Source organism: Pangasianodon hypophthalmus, chromosome 27 (assembly GCF_027358585.1).
Source record: "Pangasianodon hypophthalmus isolate fPanHyp1 chromosome 27, fPanHyp1.pri, whole genome shotgun sequence".
Lineage (NCBI taxonomy): Eukaryota > Metazoa > Chordata > Actinopteri > Siluriformes > Pangasiidae > Pangasianodon > Pangasianodon hypophthalmus.
Window position 1 is genome coordinate 6,967,935 of NC_069736.1, and position 19,536 is coordinate 6,987,470.

The following is a 19,536-nucleotide window of genomic DNA, read 5'->3' on the forward strand; positions in this document are numbered from 1 at the left end:
AGAATAACAGGGGAGATAAATGTTGTCTCACATTCAGTTTTATAAAAAAACATTTGGATCATTTTGCTGAAAATCATTTACACACGCAATGTTATTACAAACTGAACTAATGTGCCAAACTGCCTACTTGCTGTTTTTGACACTGAACTCCAGAAATGTGCTGTAATTTGGTTTATATTACAGATAACATGCATGTAAACTAAAAGAGGTTAGGGTTCATGCAAATCTGCTATCGGACTGAGTGTTTGCATGTAAACGTAACCACTGTTGGGCCCACAACTCTCAACTCTTCAGCTATTTGCTTTGCATACTTTGATTAGAATCCCACGAAAGTGCAACTACAAGCCCAATACATCAAAACTATATAATATATTACATAATACATTATACATACGGTGCATCTTATATATTTATATTATATAAACATGTATATAAATACTTTTTACAAGTATTAGCCTTTTAACAGTTAGGTCTGGCATAAAGCATTACTTTGCAGCATTGATTTTGTGTGTGTGTGTGTGTGTGTGTGTGTGTGTGTAGCATATGCGAGAGGTCGCAGAGCGCAGGCAGCAGCTGGAACTGGAACATGAGCAGGCACTGGCTATCCTCAAGTTCAAACAGGATGAAATCAAACGACTTCAGCGGGTCTGTCGCAAAATATTCCACACCGCACTGCATTTTTAAAATAATAATAATAATAATTTCTTCACATAGCAGGGCAAATCTGATTCATTTCTTTGATCCAGCAGTTTGTAGACTGGGTGTCTGCACTGCGATTTACAGGTGACCAAATCTGATTCGTTTGTTCAAAATGCAGTCAGCTTTACTCTCATGTATCTGACTGGATTTAGCACAGACACCAGCAACACAAATAAAGTTTTAAAAAAAGATGTAAGAGTACCATTTCTGTCACTTCAGTCTGTGCTCATTTCCTCTCCATGCTGGAATTTGGTGTTCTTGTCACACAAAAAACACATTTGATTTGACTGGACCAGAAATGAATCAGATTTGCACCACATACAATCAGTGCAATGTATATCAAATGGCCAAAAGAATCAGATTTAAGTTTAAGTCTGTATGAAAATAGCCTTCTTGACTAGCAAGCTGGACCACAAGCTAACTATGAACCTCTTCTAATCATCTACCTGGACATTTTTGATATCCTAACACATCATAAGTTTTCCTCGTATCACCATATTCATTAGATGTGGTGCTTTATTGTAACTCTTTATTGTAACTGTGTGCTCTGTTTTTCATCAGGCTCAGTTATTTGCTAAGAGGGAACATGAAGGAGTTGTGCAGATGCTGGAGGTGAGAATTTAAAATCACACCCCTGCTTTTTCCAGATCTCATTGATTAGCTGTCTAGGAGGTCTGCAAAATGTGTGTCTATTTGTGTATCTTTCTATGTTTGGCTTCAGTGTATTACATTATTAACTCCACTGACAGATAAAGTATCTGTTTATCATTCTCAATTTCTCCCCGGTACAGCAGACAGAGTATAAATAGAGAGTTCATATTTGATGACTCTCCTCTTGTGTACTTTATTTCACAAATGAAAGACTTTTCTTGCAGTTTATGTGCATAATTGATCTCTTGTACTGTGACCCATCTGTCAATATTGCTAACTCTGTGTCTCATCTAGTATTATGTGTGTGCTATTGAAGAAATCATAGGATTTTCAGTTGATGTTCAAGTAAACATCATGTGTTGTTTAATCGAACAGTTTTATACACAGTGTTTCCCCTACAATTACACAAAACTCACATGGCGTCTAGTGTAGTGGAGGAAAAAAAGGCTCATGGATTAGCAGATTTCTAGATAGCTGTTAAACATGGGCACTGAAGACAAAGCAGTGTATACAGAATTTGTTTTGGTTGAAAAAATGACTCTTGCATGTATAATAACGTTACTTTTATGAAACGTTACTTTTATGAAACGTTACTTTTATGATGTCCAGTGTTCCCTGAATAGGCATTCTGTGACCCTGATCAGGATAAAGTGGTTACTAAAGATATACACGTTACTTGTATAAAAAGTCAGTGACCAGGTAAGAGAAGCAACCAAGAGTCCAAGGGTAACTGTCGTAGCTGAAGAGATCCACAGTTCAAATCCTGTTGGAGTTTGTCAAAAGGCATATTGGAGAAAAGATGTGAAAGAAGGTTATCTGGTCTTAATTTTTTAGCCTTGGCACAAACTCTACAACTGGCAGAAACCTAACACTGCTCATCACCCTGACAAAACAGTGAAGCATGGTGGTGGTAGTATTATGTTGAGAGTTACCCTTGGCCTCTTGGTTGCTTTTAGGACAAATGCCCTCCTTATTTGGTCACTGTAAAAATGTACCAAAGCCTAAGCAACCTTAGGTTTCTTTCTCCTACAAAATGAGAAAGATTTCTTTTACCTTTTTGTCCACAAAATGTCCACTCACTTTTGTCGTCAGTTTATTGCACAGAATGAATAATTTCTTCTGAATTTAGTGCACAAAATAACATCTGTTGCTGAAATGTAAAATCTTTTTTCAGACAAAGTACAGAGATTCATTCTGTATTTGATAACGGCCATGTTACACATAGTAGTCACACGATTTACATACTGTGACTTTAACAAATGAACCACTCCATGCTATGTTCTATATGGAAAATAAAACATGGAGGCTAAATAACTATAAGACTAATGGTTGTAAGATTAGTTTTATTCATGAGCGAGTACAAAGAGCTGTTATATGAGTAAGTGTAACTTAGTGTAAGTGTAGCTAAATCTTAAGGGAATATCACATGCTTAGATTTAGTTAGCTAGCCAGTGAAATAGGATTCACAGCCAAATCGAGCGATGTGTTACTATAGTTACAGTATGCACATTGCATGAGCCACTTTTTTCATTTTAGCACAACCAGTCCCACTCAGTCTTTTTTTTTTAGGGGAAACACTGTATGTGTATGTATGTATGTGATATATGTCACATATAGGAATATTGTGCGTGATGTGAACTGTGTTATTGTTAATTGTCTAAATGAGGTTTGTGTCATTTGTAGGGGTTGATCCAGTTTGTATTGCTGAGAGAGCTGGTAAACTTTCTCCCATCATTCTCTCTCTCTCTCTCTCTCTCTCGCTGTAAACTAAATGACTGAGTATAGTATCTCTCCCCTCCAGAGGGCTCTGTCTCTCTATAAATTTGCATAGCCTTTTTAAATAGACCAAACAGACTGATTCATGGTCGTCCCCAACATTCATCTATATTTGACCGAAAAAGATTATTACACTTGTGTGATATGGCTTCTGGAGAGTTTTCGATACTGTACATAAACTTATTGTTCAGCAGGTCCTTTTTTAAAAGCTGGAATCTGATTGCAGTGTCTACTAACCATAAGTCTGTTTTCATATGGTTGACCTTTGACTTGACCTACTGTACATGCATGTGTATTCTGAAGCTCTCTCTCTTTCTCTCTTTCTCTCTCTCTGTCTTCCTCTCTCTCTCTCTTTCTCTCTCTCACTGTCCGATGTGTGCCGAGCAGAACACATTGGACTGCATGCAGGTATTGATACTAAGCAGTTCAGTCATTCTTGCCTTAATGCCTTCCCAAACCTCAGCTTCTTAGTCATTTCTGTGTGATTGCATATACAGTATATGCATTTGTATCTTGTCCACAAAAAAAAAAAAAAAAATACACTAGCTTTTGCGGTTTAATTCTGATCTCAGTTTTGGGCTTTGGCTTTAACATAATCACCCGCTGTTTTGGCGAGTTTAGGTGAAGTTATGTAATTCATTTTTTGATATTTACACCACAGCGCTGTTGATTACTCTTATAACAGCATATATATAATTTTCTATAACAGCAGCTGTGAAAGTAATGCATGGTCTGTATTAATGCATTTGTTGAGATACATTATTGTTTCTATAGTAACAGTTTACACAGGGGACTTGTATAGGGACGGATGCTCACATAATCTAAGACGCATAATAAACGGATTAAAAAAGTGCTGTTATTTAACAAAGATTATAACAAACATATAATTGTTGTTAATTTTGAAATTTTCTGTAAGGAGACTTCTGTTTAACATTTATGGAAGGAGTCTCCAGTGTCAGCACTTTGTAACGGAATGTAACAGTAGGTTTTCCACTACGGGAAAGTCATCAGGACAGAGGACCTAACAATTATTGGGTTCTCAGTAACATGACAACACACAATTTATTTATTTAATTATTTTTGTTTTAACTTCAAGCTTAAGTGATATCAGGAGCAGTGACAACATTAAATGTAACTATAACAGATAAAAAGGATGATGTGTCATTCTTAAACTAATAAAACAGTGTAACTGTTGGCAAAATGCTAAAATGATTTAAAAAAAAGGATCACATCCAGTTTGTGGGAAATTGGCGTAAGAGATATAAATTACATTTTGTCGTGCTGTTTTAGGAAAATGAATGTTGTATACATTTGAAAGCTGTATACATTTGAGGCTTGTAATATATAATGTGAAAGGAAAACCTGTGTTCTTGATCTAAAATGGTTTTATACATTACCAAATTTGCTGAATAAATGTGAAAAATAAGCTTGATTTTAGTACAGATCAAAAATATTTGTGATTTTCATTTTAGTCATTATCATAAATTGAATTTATATATATCCAGGCAAGTTTTTTAAACCAATACCCATATAAAAGTTGAATTTTAAACATTAAAAAAGTGACTAGTCTTGTTCCTGGTATACAATTAAATAGTTTCTTCATGATGATGTCGATTTTAAGTGACACGCACATAGGTGTGATATTTTACAGGAAACTGGCTGTTTTTTTAGAACTGTGTGTAAAAGCGTATGTGTGTGTATGTGTGATGAGGCCCTGTTTGCTCAGTGTCTGCCAGGAAGCTGAACCACAGTCCCGGAAGTGAAACTAGCTGTAGTTTCTCTCGGTCTGAGATATATGCACTTGCTACGTCCCCGTAATACAAACTCAGCAAAATGGCCGCAAACCTCTCCCTATTTCCCGCTTCGCCTTTCTGCCTTTTTCTCCCTGTTAAATGTTTTGATTATTTCACTGCCTGAGAATTCATTCTCACCAACAGCTGTTTTTAGTTCATCACTTACCAAAAATGAGCACTTTTCTTCCGGTTCATTATTCTCACATCCTAATAATCACCTGATATTCACTCAAAAACATTTTTGAGGTTATACTAAAGAATAATAAAGAATTCTGAATTTAAAAACCCCTGAATTTAAAAAAAAAAAAAAACTACCTGATTCCCATCATGTAAAATTTCACATTTGTTTCACATTTTCCCCATTAGACAGAAATGTTAGTGGCTCTGGAGGACAGCATGGCACCTGTACACTTTTAACCACTTTTAACTTTTTAGAACCTGTGTGCTAAACATGCTAGCTAATTACCCTAGCTAATTTTAGTGATGAACAAAATAGTTCGGTTTGTTATAGTGTACTTTAAAAGAACATTTGTGTCAAGCTGAGACAAATACAAGCAAGTCACTATCAGTTAGCTAGCCAGCAAGCTAATAGGAATAGCAGCAGGAACTTGTTTCCAGATTGCCTGTTCATATACATTCATGGAGCCCTTGAATTCATTTTTAATAAGGATAAAGGTGCAGATGTATTCCTAATCCATTCAAGTATTTTTTTAAACATTTAAATAAACTATATTAAATAATTAATAATTCTTTATCGATTATGTTAATGGTAAAATAATATTTATAAATAAAATAAACATTTTCTGGGATACCTTGGGAAATATAACTTGGTAAAAAAAAAAATTTTCTTCTGTAGCTGATGAAATAAGAGCAATTCCTGCTAGTGGGTCTTGTACTCTCATAGTCCGCTTACCTGCCTTGTAAGATTCAAATGCAATTTTTAGTTATATACATGTATGTTTTAGCTGGCAATCAGTAATTTAAAAATTATATTGCCAATATCAGATATGCCAAATATTTTTTTCTTTTTTCTTTTCTTCTGTCAGTTGCTCTGATTTGCTAATATCATAAGGCCCCATAGCTAACACCCAACAGCCCACTGCCTCACATGGTCTATCCCCAACTTCCTCTGTACATTAATCCTGATAGGATTCTTTGAGTGGGTAACTCTTCCTACTCTGATGTGTGTGTGTGTGTGTGTGTGTGTGTGTATACACTTATAGGCGAAGGTACGGGAGCTGGAGCAGAAGTGCCGTAATCAGAGCGAGCAGTTCAGCCTTCTCTCTCAGGAGCTGGACAAATTCCGGCAGCAGGCCTCTAAGATTGACCTGTCGGCTCCTGGACTGCTGTGCTCCGGCCTCACACAACTTCCCAACGGCCTCAGTCTGCCCACAGACCCCGGTAACAAGACATTAATCTAATCTAGTACCACACTACTCTACACTTAGATATTATAATTTCTCCGTCTGAGATTTTTACTACTATAAACATGTATAACATATATAAAACTACAATCCCATCTTTACTTTAGTACTTTTTATACTTTCCTACTTCTATATACACTTCATACAGTATATACGGTATAGTTATGTAGGGAATAAAACATGACAGGGCATGCTGTTATAGGAAAATAATCAATGGTAGGAGAGTTACTCTTACCACCACGAGTGGTATTTGTACATCTTAAAGTGTTTTATTCCTCTTATGATTTGCATTTATGAATTAAAAAATGGCACTTTTTATACATTTATAGTTATTTTTAATGTTAACATCCACAAAGCACGTTAGCTCCTGTTAGCAGCTATAAAGTCATTTTCTCATCAGCATTTCCTCTTTTTTTTCTCTTGATGTTAGTAAGACCAAAAATCATGTTCATGTAAATTTAAGACACTTCAAATTTTACTTATTTGACTTAGTGTACTTTCGGTGACAAAAATATCAGAGCATAACAAATCCAAACAAAATGTTAATTACATTGTGACTGATGGGAATAAAGGGTTAATAATAATGATGATAATAATAATAATAATTTGATGTAGTGCCACTCGGTGCCAATTTTCGAAAACCACTTGACATTTTCCGAAGGTCTCATCTTTTTCTGTCTTTTCGCACATGCTATTGCTCTGAAACTCGTTGACTCCTGCGACTTGTCTGTGTTTTGTGTGCATATTTATCCTGCAAGTGGATTCTGCCGTGCTGTCTCTCTCTCTCTCACTTCCTTATCCTCCTCTCTTCTCTCTATCCTTTTTGTCCATCATTCACTCTTCTACTCTTCAGGCACTAGTGCCTCATGGGATGACATCGCCTTCTGGAGTCTGGAGGGTAACGAGGCCCTCTGTGACGTCTCTGAGCAGGGTACTCAGGGTCATGTTTCTCTCATCAGGAGGCTGTAACTCCTGCATGGCTGACCCAAACGCAGTGTTTTAATGAGAATGAACTCACTGGCTGCCTGCTTGTTAGCATTATTAATATTATGGATTATTATTTTTGTTCATGGTTCTGCTGTGGTTAAGGTTACGCTCAAAAATGATTTGTTTTCTCTTAAATGGCTTAGACTTTGCTTTAGGGTTGGGCATTTTGTCCTTCCCTTAAAGCATCCATCTGCATGTGGAAATACATCTAGACTTACCACTGATGCTTTACTGGTTCTTTTGCTTTTGCTTCAAGCTTCAATTCATGCTTCAAGTCCCTGTTGTTACCATTTTTTTCCTCACATAGTTTTAAGCATGTGGCTGAAAGTAAATGACATGTACTTAATATTGATCACCCTGCCGATGTTAGAAATAAAGCTTTGCGTCCATGTCATACATGTCAACATCATATGCACAGGAAAATACTAAATTTGATAGAAAGAAATAAATAAATTGCCCTTGCTAATTTGTCAAAAGCAACATTGTGCTGTTGCATGTGTCCTGTACAGATAAGTTTAACTGCTAACTAGTTTATAATTTTTTTAACGTACAAGCACGGAGAATGACTTTTTACAGCCAAATTGCTGCAGGAATGAACAGAAGTAGGTTCTTTTTCTGACAGTGTTCTGATTTCACAAATGATTTTAATCCATTCTGGTTGTCATTTTTTGTGGATAACAATTTAAAACCTTTTAACAGCAATATAATTTACCAAACAGCTGACCGGACAAAAAAAAAAAAGAAAACTAAACTTAATCCAATCTAATTTTAATTCTGTGTTGAACAATGGTGGTGTTACATGTCGTAATACTAATACTATCGTCACAGTGAGCATTCAGGTCATTGCTTAAGCTGGTGTCTGGGCTGGTGCTAGTTTTTGAATGTACAGTGTATAAAGTCAGTTTTCATAACCTTATGTTGACACTAGCAAGTGACAGTTCACTCATGCCACTTGTGGTTTGTGTCTTGAGAGCATGTAGCGGCTGCTACTGTTGTTGCTTGTGGGCGTATGCTGTACAGTTGTTGTTGTTGTTGTTTTTTGTTTGTTCTGACAATGAGAAACTATAGTTAGTAAAAATGTAAATGCTTTTATAGCAAACTAGTTAAACATAAATTAAATAATGCACGAATAAGTGATATGGCAGTAGGGAGTCACGTTCAGTAAGACACTTTCAGTATGGGTCCCGTGAAAAAAAAAATGTTTCTCAAGAAACATTTCAGTGAGATTGATGAGACTAAAAGACTCATATATTAGAAGAATTGATGAAAGAGAAGGATAGACACTGGGTTAGAGGATGACATTCATTTGACATTCAATATGTACTTGTCTTGACCTGCAGCTTACCTCCAACATGAGCGTGAGTTCATCTATAGGCTTAAGCCACACATCTCTCGCATCTCTCCATCTCTCGCACGCATCTGTACACGCATGCATCGCTATACACATTATCACACTTGTGAGCAATATCTCTCTTATGCTCTCTCTCTCACATGCACACACACACACAGAATTTGTCATAGTTGATGACTAGCTGGCTTAACTGTGATCTTTTAATCTAGGAAAATCATTTTGTCGCATCTATTCACTCCTTAATAGGATTATATCCAGTGAAGGACACAAGTAGCAGACTTGTTGTATGACCGTCTATAATTGATTGGTGATGCTTGACATTTTCAAATGAACTTGGCTTTGGTTGTGTTTTAGAATAACTATTGAGCACGAAGCCAAACAGCTTGGGGGTTGTTTGGGTTGTTGCACACCCAAGTGACACCAAGGGTGCCAATACTTTCAAAACTAGAGAGAATGTTCATGCATGCTTGCCAAGTGAGTATCTAATATGGTTCTATTGTATATTTAGCGAACTACGTGGATTGTGCTCAGTCGTTATCTTAGCCACTATGTAGGGAGCATGTATAGTGAGTAGGAAGATAGGTTTAAATAAAAAAAAAATGCTGAAAATAAGATGACAGTTTTTTTTAATGGATCCTGTAAATATTAGCAAAAAGAAGATATTACTGTAGGCAAATAATGAACATATGAAGTTTGCAATAAAATAATGACATCAGCTTCTCTTTCCTTAAGTAAGCAACACTATTTTTTCCATAGTTTATGGGTTGCATGTGCATAGTATATAAAGTTATAAAATTGTAGGATTATTAATATTTAAATGCATATGGATGCTATGTATATTTATTTAATCCACTGCTTGGTTTTTGCCACTTAGTCTAAAAAGAAAAACATTTAAAAATCATTCAGATTTGGTAATTCTGCCCACTTTCCCACATGACACATGCAATAAAAGCTCAATTTTTTTAGCCATCATTCACCAATATTCTGTTTGAGCTTTATTATTTTTTTCTGCACAAAAGCATGTGAGTCTGTGGTAATCTGTGGCATCTGTGGCAACAATCCACCCATTTTTGTTTTTTTCCTCTCCTTTCCTTTCTCCTGTTCATCCCTCTCTATTTCTTCTCTTCATTTTCCGTATCATCTTCTGGACAGATTTGTCTGCTGTGCTTCGGGCCGGCTCGGCACCATACACGGGAGGTCTGTCCCAGCCTGAGCGCTCGCCGGGCACCAAACACCGCGAGCTGCCCAGCCTGAACCCGAAATCAACCTCCACTTCTTCCAGCACTTCTCCACCCAAATCTGAAAACACACACCTGTCGCCAAAATCAGCCGCAAACTCGCGCAAAGCCAGCCCCACTCACGAGGTGAGACAGACATCATCCACAGTCAGTGTTTTTCAACATGTTAATAATATGTGTGAATTACTACAGAGAAGAATTTCGACTGTTTACTCCAAACTCACTCATAGTGGAAGACTGAGGGCAGTTGATCTGAGCTGCTATATAACACAAATATCCATTACACGCTAACAGTAATAGTGTTAGGATGAGACAGACATAAACTAAAGTCTTACCAAAGCTTATCTAAGAAAAACAGTCTTCCCAACCTTTATATAATATCTACAGGCTATCAGACTTTAACTGAGACACATCCATGTTGGCACAGGGTCCAAATAAGGGTGTGGCTTTCACCTGGACATTGTACAAAGTGAGGAAGAATCCTGTTGTGTATGAATTCTTAAGTTAGTAGTCATGACTATCTGTAAAATATTTTCCCATATCATGATGATGTCCTAACTTTTTGTCACAGGTTTATCACAGTTTATAACATTAGTATAATAAACTAATACGATTGATGAGGGCTTACAAGACTTAAGACTTAATGATACGATTCATTTTATTTTTCCTTACTAATTAAATATTTTTCACTCCCCACACTTTGAACGATAGCATTAGATTAGTTTCTCTCTTATAGGTAACGTAACCATGTCCCTGCCCTGCAACCTTATTCTGCTACCTCTCCTATGCAAGATTTGTTAGTTCTTGCATACTGTAACACTTGTCCTTCTTAAGGGTTCTTCTTTTTGTCAGATTAAGTACAGATTAAGCAAAAAAAAGGACATAAACATTTAAATTTCTAAACATCTAAATCTTGCTAATATTTCCTACACATTTTGTCTGTGTTTTAGGTGGACACTGCCAGTGAAGTTGAGGAGCTGGACATCGACGTGTCCCCTGTTCCCTTCCCAGCCAGTCGAGGAGCTGCTAAACTCCAGGTTTTTATTGCCCGTTACAGGTACACGTCTCCTACTTCACGTTGCATGATGTGAAAGGGATGTCTTTGTGCTACTTTCTAGTTTTTCCAGTGCAGGAAATGCATTTCAGCTTTTTGAAATTTTATTGAAATGAACTTTATATTAATTCTATTCCCGATTTCTTAATCATAACCCGAAAAAAAATTCAATGAAGCTACAACCCATATGATGGCCCAAATGATAATCCAGAGGTGGAGCTGCCTCTCACGGCAGGGGAATACATCTATGTATACGGAGACATGGACGATGATGGCTTCTATGAAGGTGATTTTACTTCTCCCGTTTTCTGTTATGTATATATATCATGGCATACTCAGACCTTTACAAATTTTCCATTGCTCAGAAATATGCAAAACTTGCAGGCTTTCTTTTGCCCCAATTAAAAATGGCAGATGAGCCAAATGACGATTCTAGAATTAGTGAGAAATGTGTAGAAGATTTGAACTCTCCAATATTAACTGGAAGCCCTGCCCCATTCCCCTATCTCATGTTAGTGGTCTTTTAACCAGTAGTCTTACATTATTTCTCTTGTGGTTGGCAGGTCCCCATATTATTAACTCATTAATGATGTTGACATGTATAATGATGTGCTGTAGGTGAATTGATGGACGGCCGTCGAGGCCTGGTCCCATCCAACTTTGTGGAACGTGTCTCAGATGATGAGGCACATGAAGCCGCTGACTTTTCCCACAACTCCTTCCTGGAAAGCAGTTTTCACAGCACCTCAGAGAGACCACATCAGCACCAGCACCATGTGCGCTTAGGCCAAAGCAACACAGACAAGACAGAGACCTCGGCTACCAGTGACATAAGCAAAGCCGGCACTGTGCCACTCGTGAATGGCTTGGAATTGGATCTGGACTTGGAGGATGACATAGAGGCTCACATTGTGCCTCATCCTCACAAGTTGACTCTCATCAAACAGCTAGCTAAGAGCATAGTGTTAGGCTGGGAGGCACCCCCGGGAGGAGTCACAGTGCGGAGCTACAACGTCTACGTGGACCAGGAACTGCGTCTCAGTGTGCCCACGGGAAACCCGACCAAGGCCGTGTTAGAGCGAATGGATACGAGCCATAAGGCTCACCGTGTGGCTGTGCAGAGTGTGACGGAGCGTGGTACCTCAGACCCATTGCGCTGCTGCATGCTGGTAGGGAAGGACGTGAGCGCAGCACCCACTGAGCTGCGGGTAGAACGCATCATGGCCACTTCAGCCCGTCTTACTTGGCTGCCTAGCAACAGCAGTTACGCACATGCAGTCTCTTTGAATGGTGAGCTGCGCGAGTTGGTGCAGGCCGGCAGGTACTCACTGCGCCTTGGTGACCTTATGCCTGGTCTGCACTACCGTGTGGAGGTGGAGGCACAGCTGCCATCGGAGCGGAGGGAGCGCAAGTGTGCTGTCACCTCCTTCACCACACTTACTGCAGGTAAGGCAGAGCGCTAAATGTTAAATAAATAGCACAACAATCATTAATAAATGGGCTCCCTCTTATTGACTTGTGTCTTGACTCTGCCTTTTAACCCTCAAGGTCCTCCTGATGCTCCTCTGGATGTGCAGCTAGAACAGGGGCCAACCCCAGGGATCGCTCAAATCAGCTGGCTCCCTGTGACTATTGATGCTGCTGGGACTTCCAACGGGGTCCGTGTCACAGGCTACACCATCTATGCTGACAAGAAGAAGGTAATTTAAAATTTAAATGTACATAACTTAAATAAGATAATAGAAGACACTTAAATGGGAATAGTTGTGTGTAGTATTACAACTAAAGATTTAATGGGGATGGATAGGTGAATAACTACATGGATAATCCTGTGATAATTGTGGCTGGATAGATGTATGGATGGATGGATGATGAATGGGTGGGGAGGTGGATAATATGCATAATAAGTATAAAGGGGCAATAAGTGGATGGATAATATATAGATAATAACGTGGGATGTACACTATATTACCAAAAGTATTCGGTCACCTGCCTTGACTCACATATGAAATTAAGTGCCATCCCATTCCTAACCCATAGGGTTCAATATGATGTCGGTCCACCTTTTGCAGCTATTACAGCTTCAACTCTTCTGGGAAGGCTGTCCACAAGGTTGAGGAGTGTGTTTATAGGAATTTTTGACCATTCTTCCAAAAGCGCATTGGTGAGGTCACACACTGATGTTGGTCGAGAAGGCCTGGCTCTCAGTCTCCGCTCTAATTCATCCCAAAGGTGTTCTATCGGGTTCAGGTCAGGACTCTGTACAGGCCAGTCAAGTTCATCCACACCAGACTCTGTCATCCATGTCTTTATGGACCTTGCTTTGTGCACTGGTGCACAGTCATGTTGGAAGAGGAAGGGGCCCGCTCCGAACTGTTCCCACAAGGTTTGGAGCATGGAATTGTCCAAAATGTTTTGGTATCCTGAAGCATTCAAAGTTCCTTTCACTGGAACTAAGGGGCCAAGCCCAACTCCTGAAAAACAACCCCACACCATAATTCCTCCTCCACCAAATTTCATGCAGTCCGAAATGTACCGTTCTCCTGGCAACCTCCAAACCCAGACTCGTCCATCAGATTGCCAGATGGAAAAGCGTGATTCATCACTCCAGAGAACGCGTCTCCACTGCTCTAGAGTCCAGTGGCAGCGTGCTTTACACCACTGCATCCGACGCTTTGCATTGCACTTGGTGATGTGTGGCTTGGATGCAGCTGCTCGGCCATGGAAACCCATTCCATGAAGCTCTCTGCGTACTGTACTTGGGGTAATCTGAAGGTCACATGAAGTTTGGAGCTCTGTAGCAATTGACTGTGAAGAAAGTCGATGACGTCTTTGCAGTATGCGCTTCAGCATCCGCTGACCCCTCTCCGTCAGTTTACGTGGCCTACCACTTCGTGGCTGAGTTGCTGTTGTTCCCAAACTCTTCCATTTTGTTATGATAAAGCTGACAGTTGACTGTGGAATATTTAGGAGCGAGGAAATTTCACGACTGGATTTGTTGCACAGGTGGCATCCTATGACAGTTCCACGCTGGAATTCACTGAGCCCCTGAGAGCGGCCCATTCTTTCACAAATGTTTGTAAAAACAGTCTGCATGCCTAATTTTATACACCTGTGGCCAGGCCAAGTGATTAGGACACCTGATTCTGATCATTTGGATGGGTGACCGAATACTTTTGGTAATATAGTGTATAGAGAAAATTATATATAATGGGATGGCTGATGGATGGATGAATGGATGAATAAATATATGAGAGGATTATATATAGATGGATGGATGAGAAGAATGGGATGATGGAAAGATGAATGGTTTAGACATCTGTGTTTATGCTACAGTATGCTTAGCAGTGAAAGTATTTTTTCAGGTATTTTAGACACTAGGCATAAATTTTAAGCATGAATGTGCTAGATACAAAAGGCTAATGCTAATGAGTTTTCCAGGAATCTATCTTCTCAAGGAAGATTTTTTTACATACTTTTGTCCTCCTCCTAGGTGTTGGAGGTGTCCTCGCCCACAGCGGGCAGTGCTCTGATTGGTCCTTCTCAGATTGAAATGCTTCAAGCGGCCCGCGAGCTCACTGTGCGCACCATGTCTCCTCATGGTGAGTCAGCCGACTCGACGCCCGTGAATGTGCCTGCCAAGCTACCTGCCATCATGGCGGGTGCCTCCATGCCTCCCTGCCAGCCTGTGCCAGCCCACGCCAGTGTCCTAACCGCCGGTGCCACCAACAAGGAGCCCAGTGGCCGTGCCACCTCTCTGTCTGCTGCCAAAACGTCCACGATGCCACTCAGCTCTATACTAGATGCAAATCCTCCTTCTCCCATCAGGGATGTCTATGCCAACACACCCAAAGCTGCCACCAATGATGCCCCTCTGCCCACTGCCTCATATGTAGAGGCATGGGCAAATCCAGCTGTGGCTGCGCAGGAGGCACGACCACTTCCTGGTGCCAATGCCAACCTGCAGGTGGGTGACAAGTGCAATGGTATATGTTTATTACATTTATATAGTTCATTTTTTCAAATGGCTTCTCTATCGGCAGGAAACACTATCTGTACCAAAAGTTGTGCCCACTCCTGTGCCGGTCCCAGTGGCCATGCCCACAGCCAGTGCCCTGGCATCTCCAGCACAGCCCAGCATAGCCCTTACAACAGCGCTGGAGCCTAGCAGAGAGACCGAGAGCCCAGGGCCACAACGTTCCATTACTTCTGTCTCTGATTTCCTGGATGACCCCATGCCACATAAGTCATCACCCATGCCCAGTATGCCCAGAGTCAGGGTCCCTGGGACAGATCTGCTTGACGTGCCCGATACACATCCCCTGCGGCCACCGATCCCCTCACCTGTAGAGTCAGAGCCGGAGGGTGACGGGGAGAGCACTCGTTTGGTATCCATCGAAGAGTTCCTGCGGCCTGAACCTGTGCCAAGAACAAAGGTTTGTCTGCTAGCAAAGCTTTAGTTGCACGTGTAATTTAGCACTGCTATTAAATGGGCACTCTTACACTGTCACTAAAAAGTTAAACACAAGAAATGCAGTACTGCACAACAGAATCTACATAACATGAAAAATAACATTAAACACTAGTTTTTGTGCTAAAACTCCACTTAAACTTTACTAAAAAGTAAACCAGATAAGTATAAATTCCCTTTTGAGTCTGGTTCCTCTCAAGGTCTCTTCCTCATATCATTTCAGGTAGTTTTCCCTTGCCACCATCGCTTCTGGTGTGCTTACTAGGGATCTAAATCTACATCTGGATTTCTGTAAAGCTACTTAGTGACTAATAAATGTCTAATGAAATTGATTTGTGTTAGTGTTATTTACTGGGTTGGTGCAGGTATATGCAGGAGGTCTGATGGACCCTCCTCCTGACTATCATGTGGAGAGCAGCCGTTCAGACCTATCCGATATCCTGGAGGAGGAGGAAGAAGATCTGTACTCCGAGTCTGCCGCTGATGTAACTCCCAAGAATTACAACTCTGGACCTGCAGGCAGGGTGAGCAAAAATACAGAGATAGACACAATATAATGACAGCGCATTCTCATCTAATTTTCCGGATGTTAGTTACAATCTGCAGTTATGTAGCCTTTGCTGTGATGTATCTTTATATTCTTTCCATTCTACTGCTCTAATTGTCTCCTCTGCTTTCTTTTTGTCTATATTTTCTCTCTGACCTTCTCCAATGCCAACTTTTCCTGCTTGTGTTTCTATATGTGGCCTGCACGCTCAAACACTCTTCCTTTATGTAACTGCTACATCCCTGATTGTTTTTGGCTGTGGACCTACCCCTCAGCCAGAGGGGTGGGAGGCTGACAGTGACGAGGAAGTCTTGGAGAAGATCCTGAAACTCCATCCCCAGGTGTTTGCTAATAAACAGCTGTTTAGTATCCCTGAGGTGACTGAGGAAGAGGACAATAGTGAATCAGAGTCCCACTCCAGGCAGTCTCCGACCAAAGGGCGCTTTCTATGCCAGCCTGCATCTGGAAAATGTCAGCCATGTGGTGACAAAGCCACAATAGCAAGGAGCAGAGGGACCACGCAGGTCCGGCCTCGACCTGGCACGAATTACATCGACACTGTGGAAACCACCAACTACGAGGATGATGAAGAGGTGGACCTCGATTCAGAAAGCAGCCTGTATGTGGGTCCCTGCAGCAGGGAGGTGACACCACGACGCTCGCATCGGGTACACCAAGAACGGGACAGACTCCGCAGAGAAGCCCTACTTCGCAGCCACATGACCTCCCACCTTACCACCTCAGGGGTGACAGCACAAGGGCCGTACATGCTCAGCAGGACAGTTCGACACGTCAAGACACCTGCCGTGGAGATAGATGTGGAGTACGGGACAGATAACGATGACGAGGCATCTCAATTCGACCCTGGAGAGGTTGTGGTGGAGCAGATGAGCTCAGAGTGGTGGGTGGAGGGTGGAAACCATGATTACCACCACTCCTCGTCTCCACGACAGACCAAACAGGATACTCTTAACGTCATGGCATCTGGTCACCACCAATGGGTGTGTTGCATCACTTGTCCTGCAACTGTAGCTCCCCTTGGGATTAACCCACCTTAATGGGGATGGCTGAAACCTTTTGCGCCCTAAAGTGATGGCAAACTCACATCCTTATTGCAGCACCAACTATTTAAAATAGATTTAATCGGCATCCTTGGCTTCCTTAGACTGTTACACTCACTCTGTCAGTGCAGATATTACCCATTACATCATGGATCATTCTATGCAAAAGGTTTAGGCCTACACTTTTTCCTCCGTCTCATCCCATAGTCATCCATGTCCGTAGCGCTGATCCCTGTGTGCCTGTCCTGTGTCTAAAATAGGAGCTCAGTTAAAAAAAAAAAAAAAAAAGCCATATAGTGAGACATCCAGTGTTTGGACCCCAATATATGGTTTACTCCGTTGTAGTGTCCTTGTTGTACCTCTTGTCTTCCCAAGGAAACTTGACAAGAAACTTCATGTCTTTCAAAGCCTCAGACATTGAGTCTTGTTGAGGTTGTTTGGTTGATGAACCTGATGGAAGCATTACCATCCCTTCACCCCTTCTGAAGGCTGTGTGAGCCTGCATGTGTCTGCAGTCAGAACAACCCTAGCTGCTGCTTTTGTTGTGCTTGAAACTGTAAGACAGCCTGCCATTGTGTATTTGTAGGCACTTGCGTGGAAACTTGTCCTTGTACTGCGGCATGTATGTAGTGTCCGCGAGAGTGTGTACTTGCCCTGTGTGAAGTACTAACCATATGTCCATGTGTGTGGCTTGCTTCAGGAGACTGCAGGTCTAGCGGACTCAGGAACAGCCTGGTGTGGCCCCAGAGACATCTCTCCAAAATTAAATCGATCAGAGACCAGATTGCCTAGAGGTAGGATGCTCACAAGTCTTCTTCCTTATGGCTCCTGTCCTCCATAAACTCATCCATCCTTTGTGATGAGCTCTTTCTCATTAGCGTATCTGCTTTGTATAAATGTGCTGATTGTTAAAGGTTTATATCCCGGTTTAAAATAGAACCTAGTCAAGAATCTAAGGCTATAGTAAACCATGTTGTTGCATGTGGGTCTGTTTTTGTTGTGACAACTTTTTATAATCCCCGTAAAAACAAGTTATTGCTTGATGTGATAGTGTCAGTCTGGTGGCCTTTTCTTTTTCAGTTTGACACACATATCTCCTGGCTTCATTAATTTGTGCGCATGGCTGTGCACTGCGTATGACCTTAAAAAAAGTCCAAAATAATACCGTAATAACGCAATGTGCTGGATCAAGTGCTATTTCATAAGTTGCAGAATAATGAGGGTGGAAGCCGTAATGTTCAATTAAACCAAATTTGCAGTGCTTACTGTAGTAGTTACGACTAGGCCTATTCATGCAAGCAAATTATTTTCATTGGTAATATGTTGGCAATGTACTAGACTCATCATATGAATCTTTTTTGTTTTTCATTTTAGAAATGTCTTTTATGTTGCATCATATAACATCAAAATCTTCTCTCCACATTTCCTATCCCTGACTTTTTTCTGGGTTTAAAGAATAATCAGGAAAAATCTAACTTGGAGGTGTGAACTACACATACGTGATGTGCATAATCTAAATTAAGAGCCTGGAAAATTCATTTAAACATGTGCGTAGGCCATCTCTGAATTCACATAACTTTCTCCAGATAAATATTGACTTAACTTTTTTTTTTTCTCAAGTCACTAACTCTGAATACAGCCTTTTGTAAGAAATTAATTGTAAGTAGAAAGAAAGGCTTGTGATAAACCAAAAATTTAGAATAAATTCCACCAAATTCCATTTACTTGTTAAACATTACGTCCTGCCGCATGGGACATAAATATTGTTTAACAGCTGCAATTTTTAATGATGCAAAGCTTGAATATGACTTGTAATGCAGATAATGTCCCAGCTTTTTAGTGTAAAAGAGACTCGAGAGAGGGGGAAAAAAGGAAAGAGCAACAATTTAGTCATGAATCGATTATTTGTAGATGGTACAAGTAGTAGTAAGTAATGGCAAACCAAGTACAAAACACTAAAATAAAACATGTAATTGTTTGCAAGTTAGACATGGTATAAAGAATAAAGAATATGTCACGTGCAGTTATAGACTTTGCTTCACATTTCTACATCATGATTATTCCACTCTGGGTAGAGGTGAAATCAATCTTCTTCCCCCTCTTAACTTCTTGAAACATGTAAAGAGGCTTAAAATGGCTTGTTATGACAGCAAGTAACCCAGATTAGCCTTCCATGAAACCACTCTTGAGAAACTCTCATAGTTTGCATCATCCCCCAACCTCTCTCGCCGCATTGTCTCTCTTTTTTTCACTATTGTAATCACTCTGAGTCTATCACAGGCTTACTCACAATTACCCTCTTCTTAATCATTTTTATTTCTTCAGTATTGGTCTGCTAGTACTGTACTTGCTCACAGACATATGCATGCAAGCAGTTATTATCTTGTGTATGGGGGTCCAGAAAATAGCTAGGTTTCAGTTATATCTATAATTAAGTATTTTTAGCACAGAAAAAAGGCTTAGTTAACTTGGTAAGCAAAGTAT

General features: G+C 40.3%; 1 protein-coding gene across 5 annotated transcripts in view; it reads left to right on the forward strand.

Moving 5' to 3' along the window:
- The window catches only part of LOC113531112 (RIMS-binding protein 2), a 101,723-nt gene that overhangs the window by 67,497 nt on the left and 14,690 nt on the right, over positions 1-19,536 (forward strand). For 2 of the 5 annotated variants that reach the window (XM_053230286.1, XM_053230289.1), the window contains exons 11-25: positions 541-645; positions 1,261-1,311; positions 3,034-3,066; positions 6,143-6,320; positions 7,197-7,274; positions 9,834-10,045; positions 10,870-10,976; positions 11,150-11,259; positions 11,592-12,419; positions 12,522-12,673; positions 14,467-14,940; positions 15,017-15,409; positions 15,810-15,968; positions 16,267-16,992; positions 17,753-17,846. In XM_053230286.1, the coding sequence (XP_053086261.1) occupies positions 541-645; positions 1,261-1,311; positions 3,034-3,066; positions 6,143-6,320; positions 7,197-7,274; positions 9,834-10,045; positions 10,870-10,976; positions 11,150-11,259; positions 11,592-12,419; positions 12,522-12,673; positions 14,467-14,940; positions 15,017-15,409; positions 15,810-15,968; positions 16,267-16,992; positions 17,753-17,846 (3,700 nt within the window). The remainder of the gene's footprint in view (positions 1-540; positions 646-1,260; positions 1,312-3,033; positions 3,067-6,142; positions 6,321-7,196; positions 7,275-9,833; positions 10,046-10,869; positions 10,977-11,149; positions 11,260-11,591; positions 12,420-12,521; positions 12,674-14,466; positions 14,941-15,016; positions 15,410-15,809; positions 15,969-16,266; positions 16,993-17,752; positions 17,847-19,536) is intronic. The other 3 variants (XM_053230287.1, XM_053230288.1, XM_053230290.1) reach the window with 3 other exon arrangements.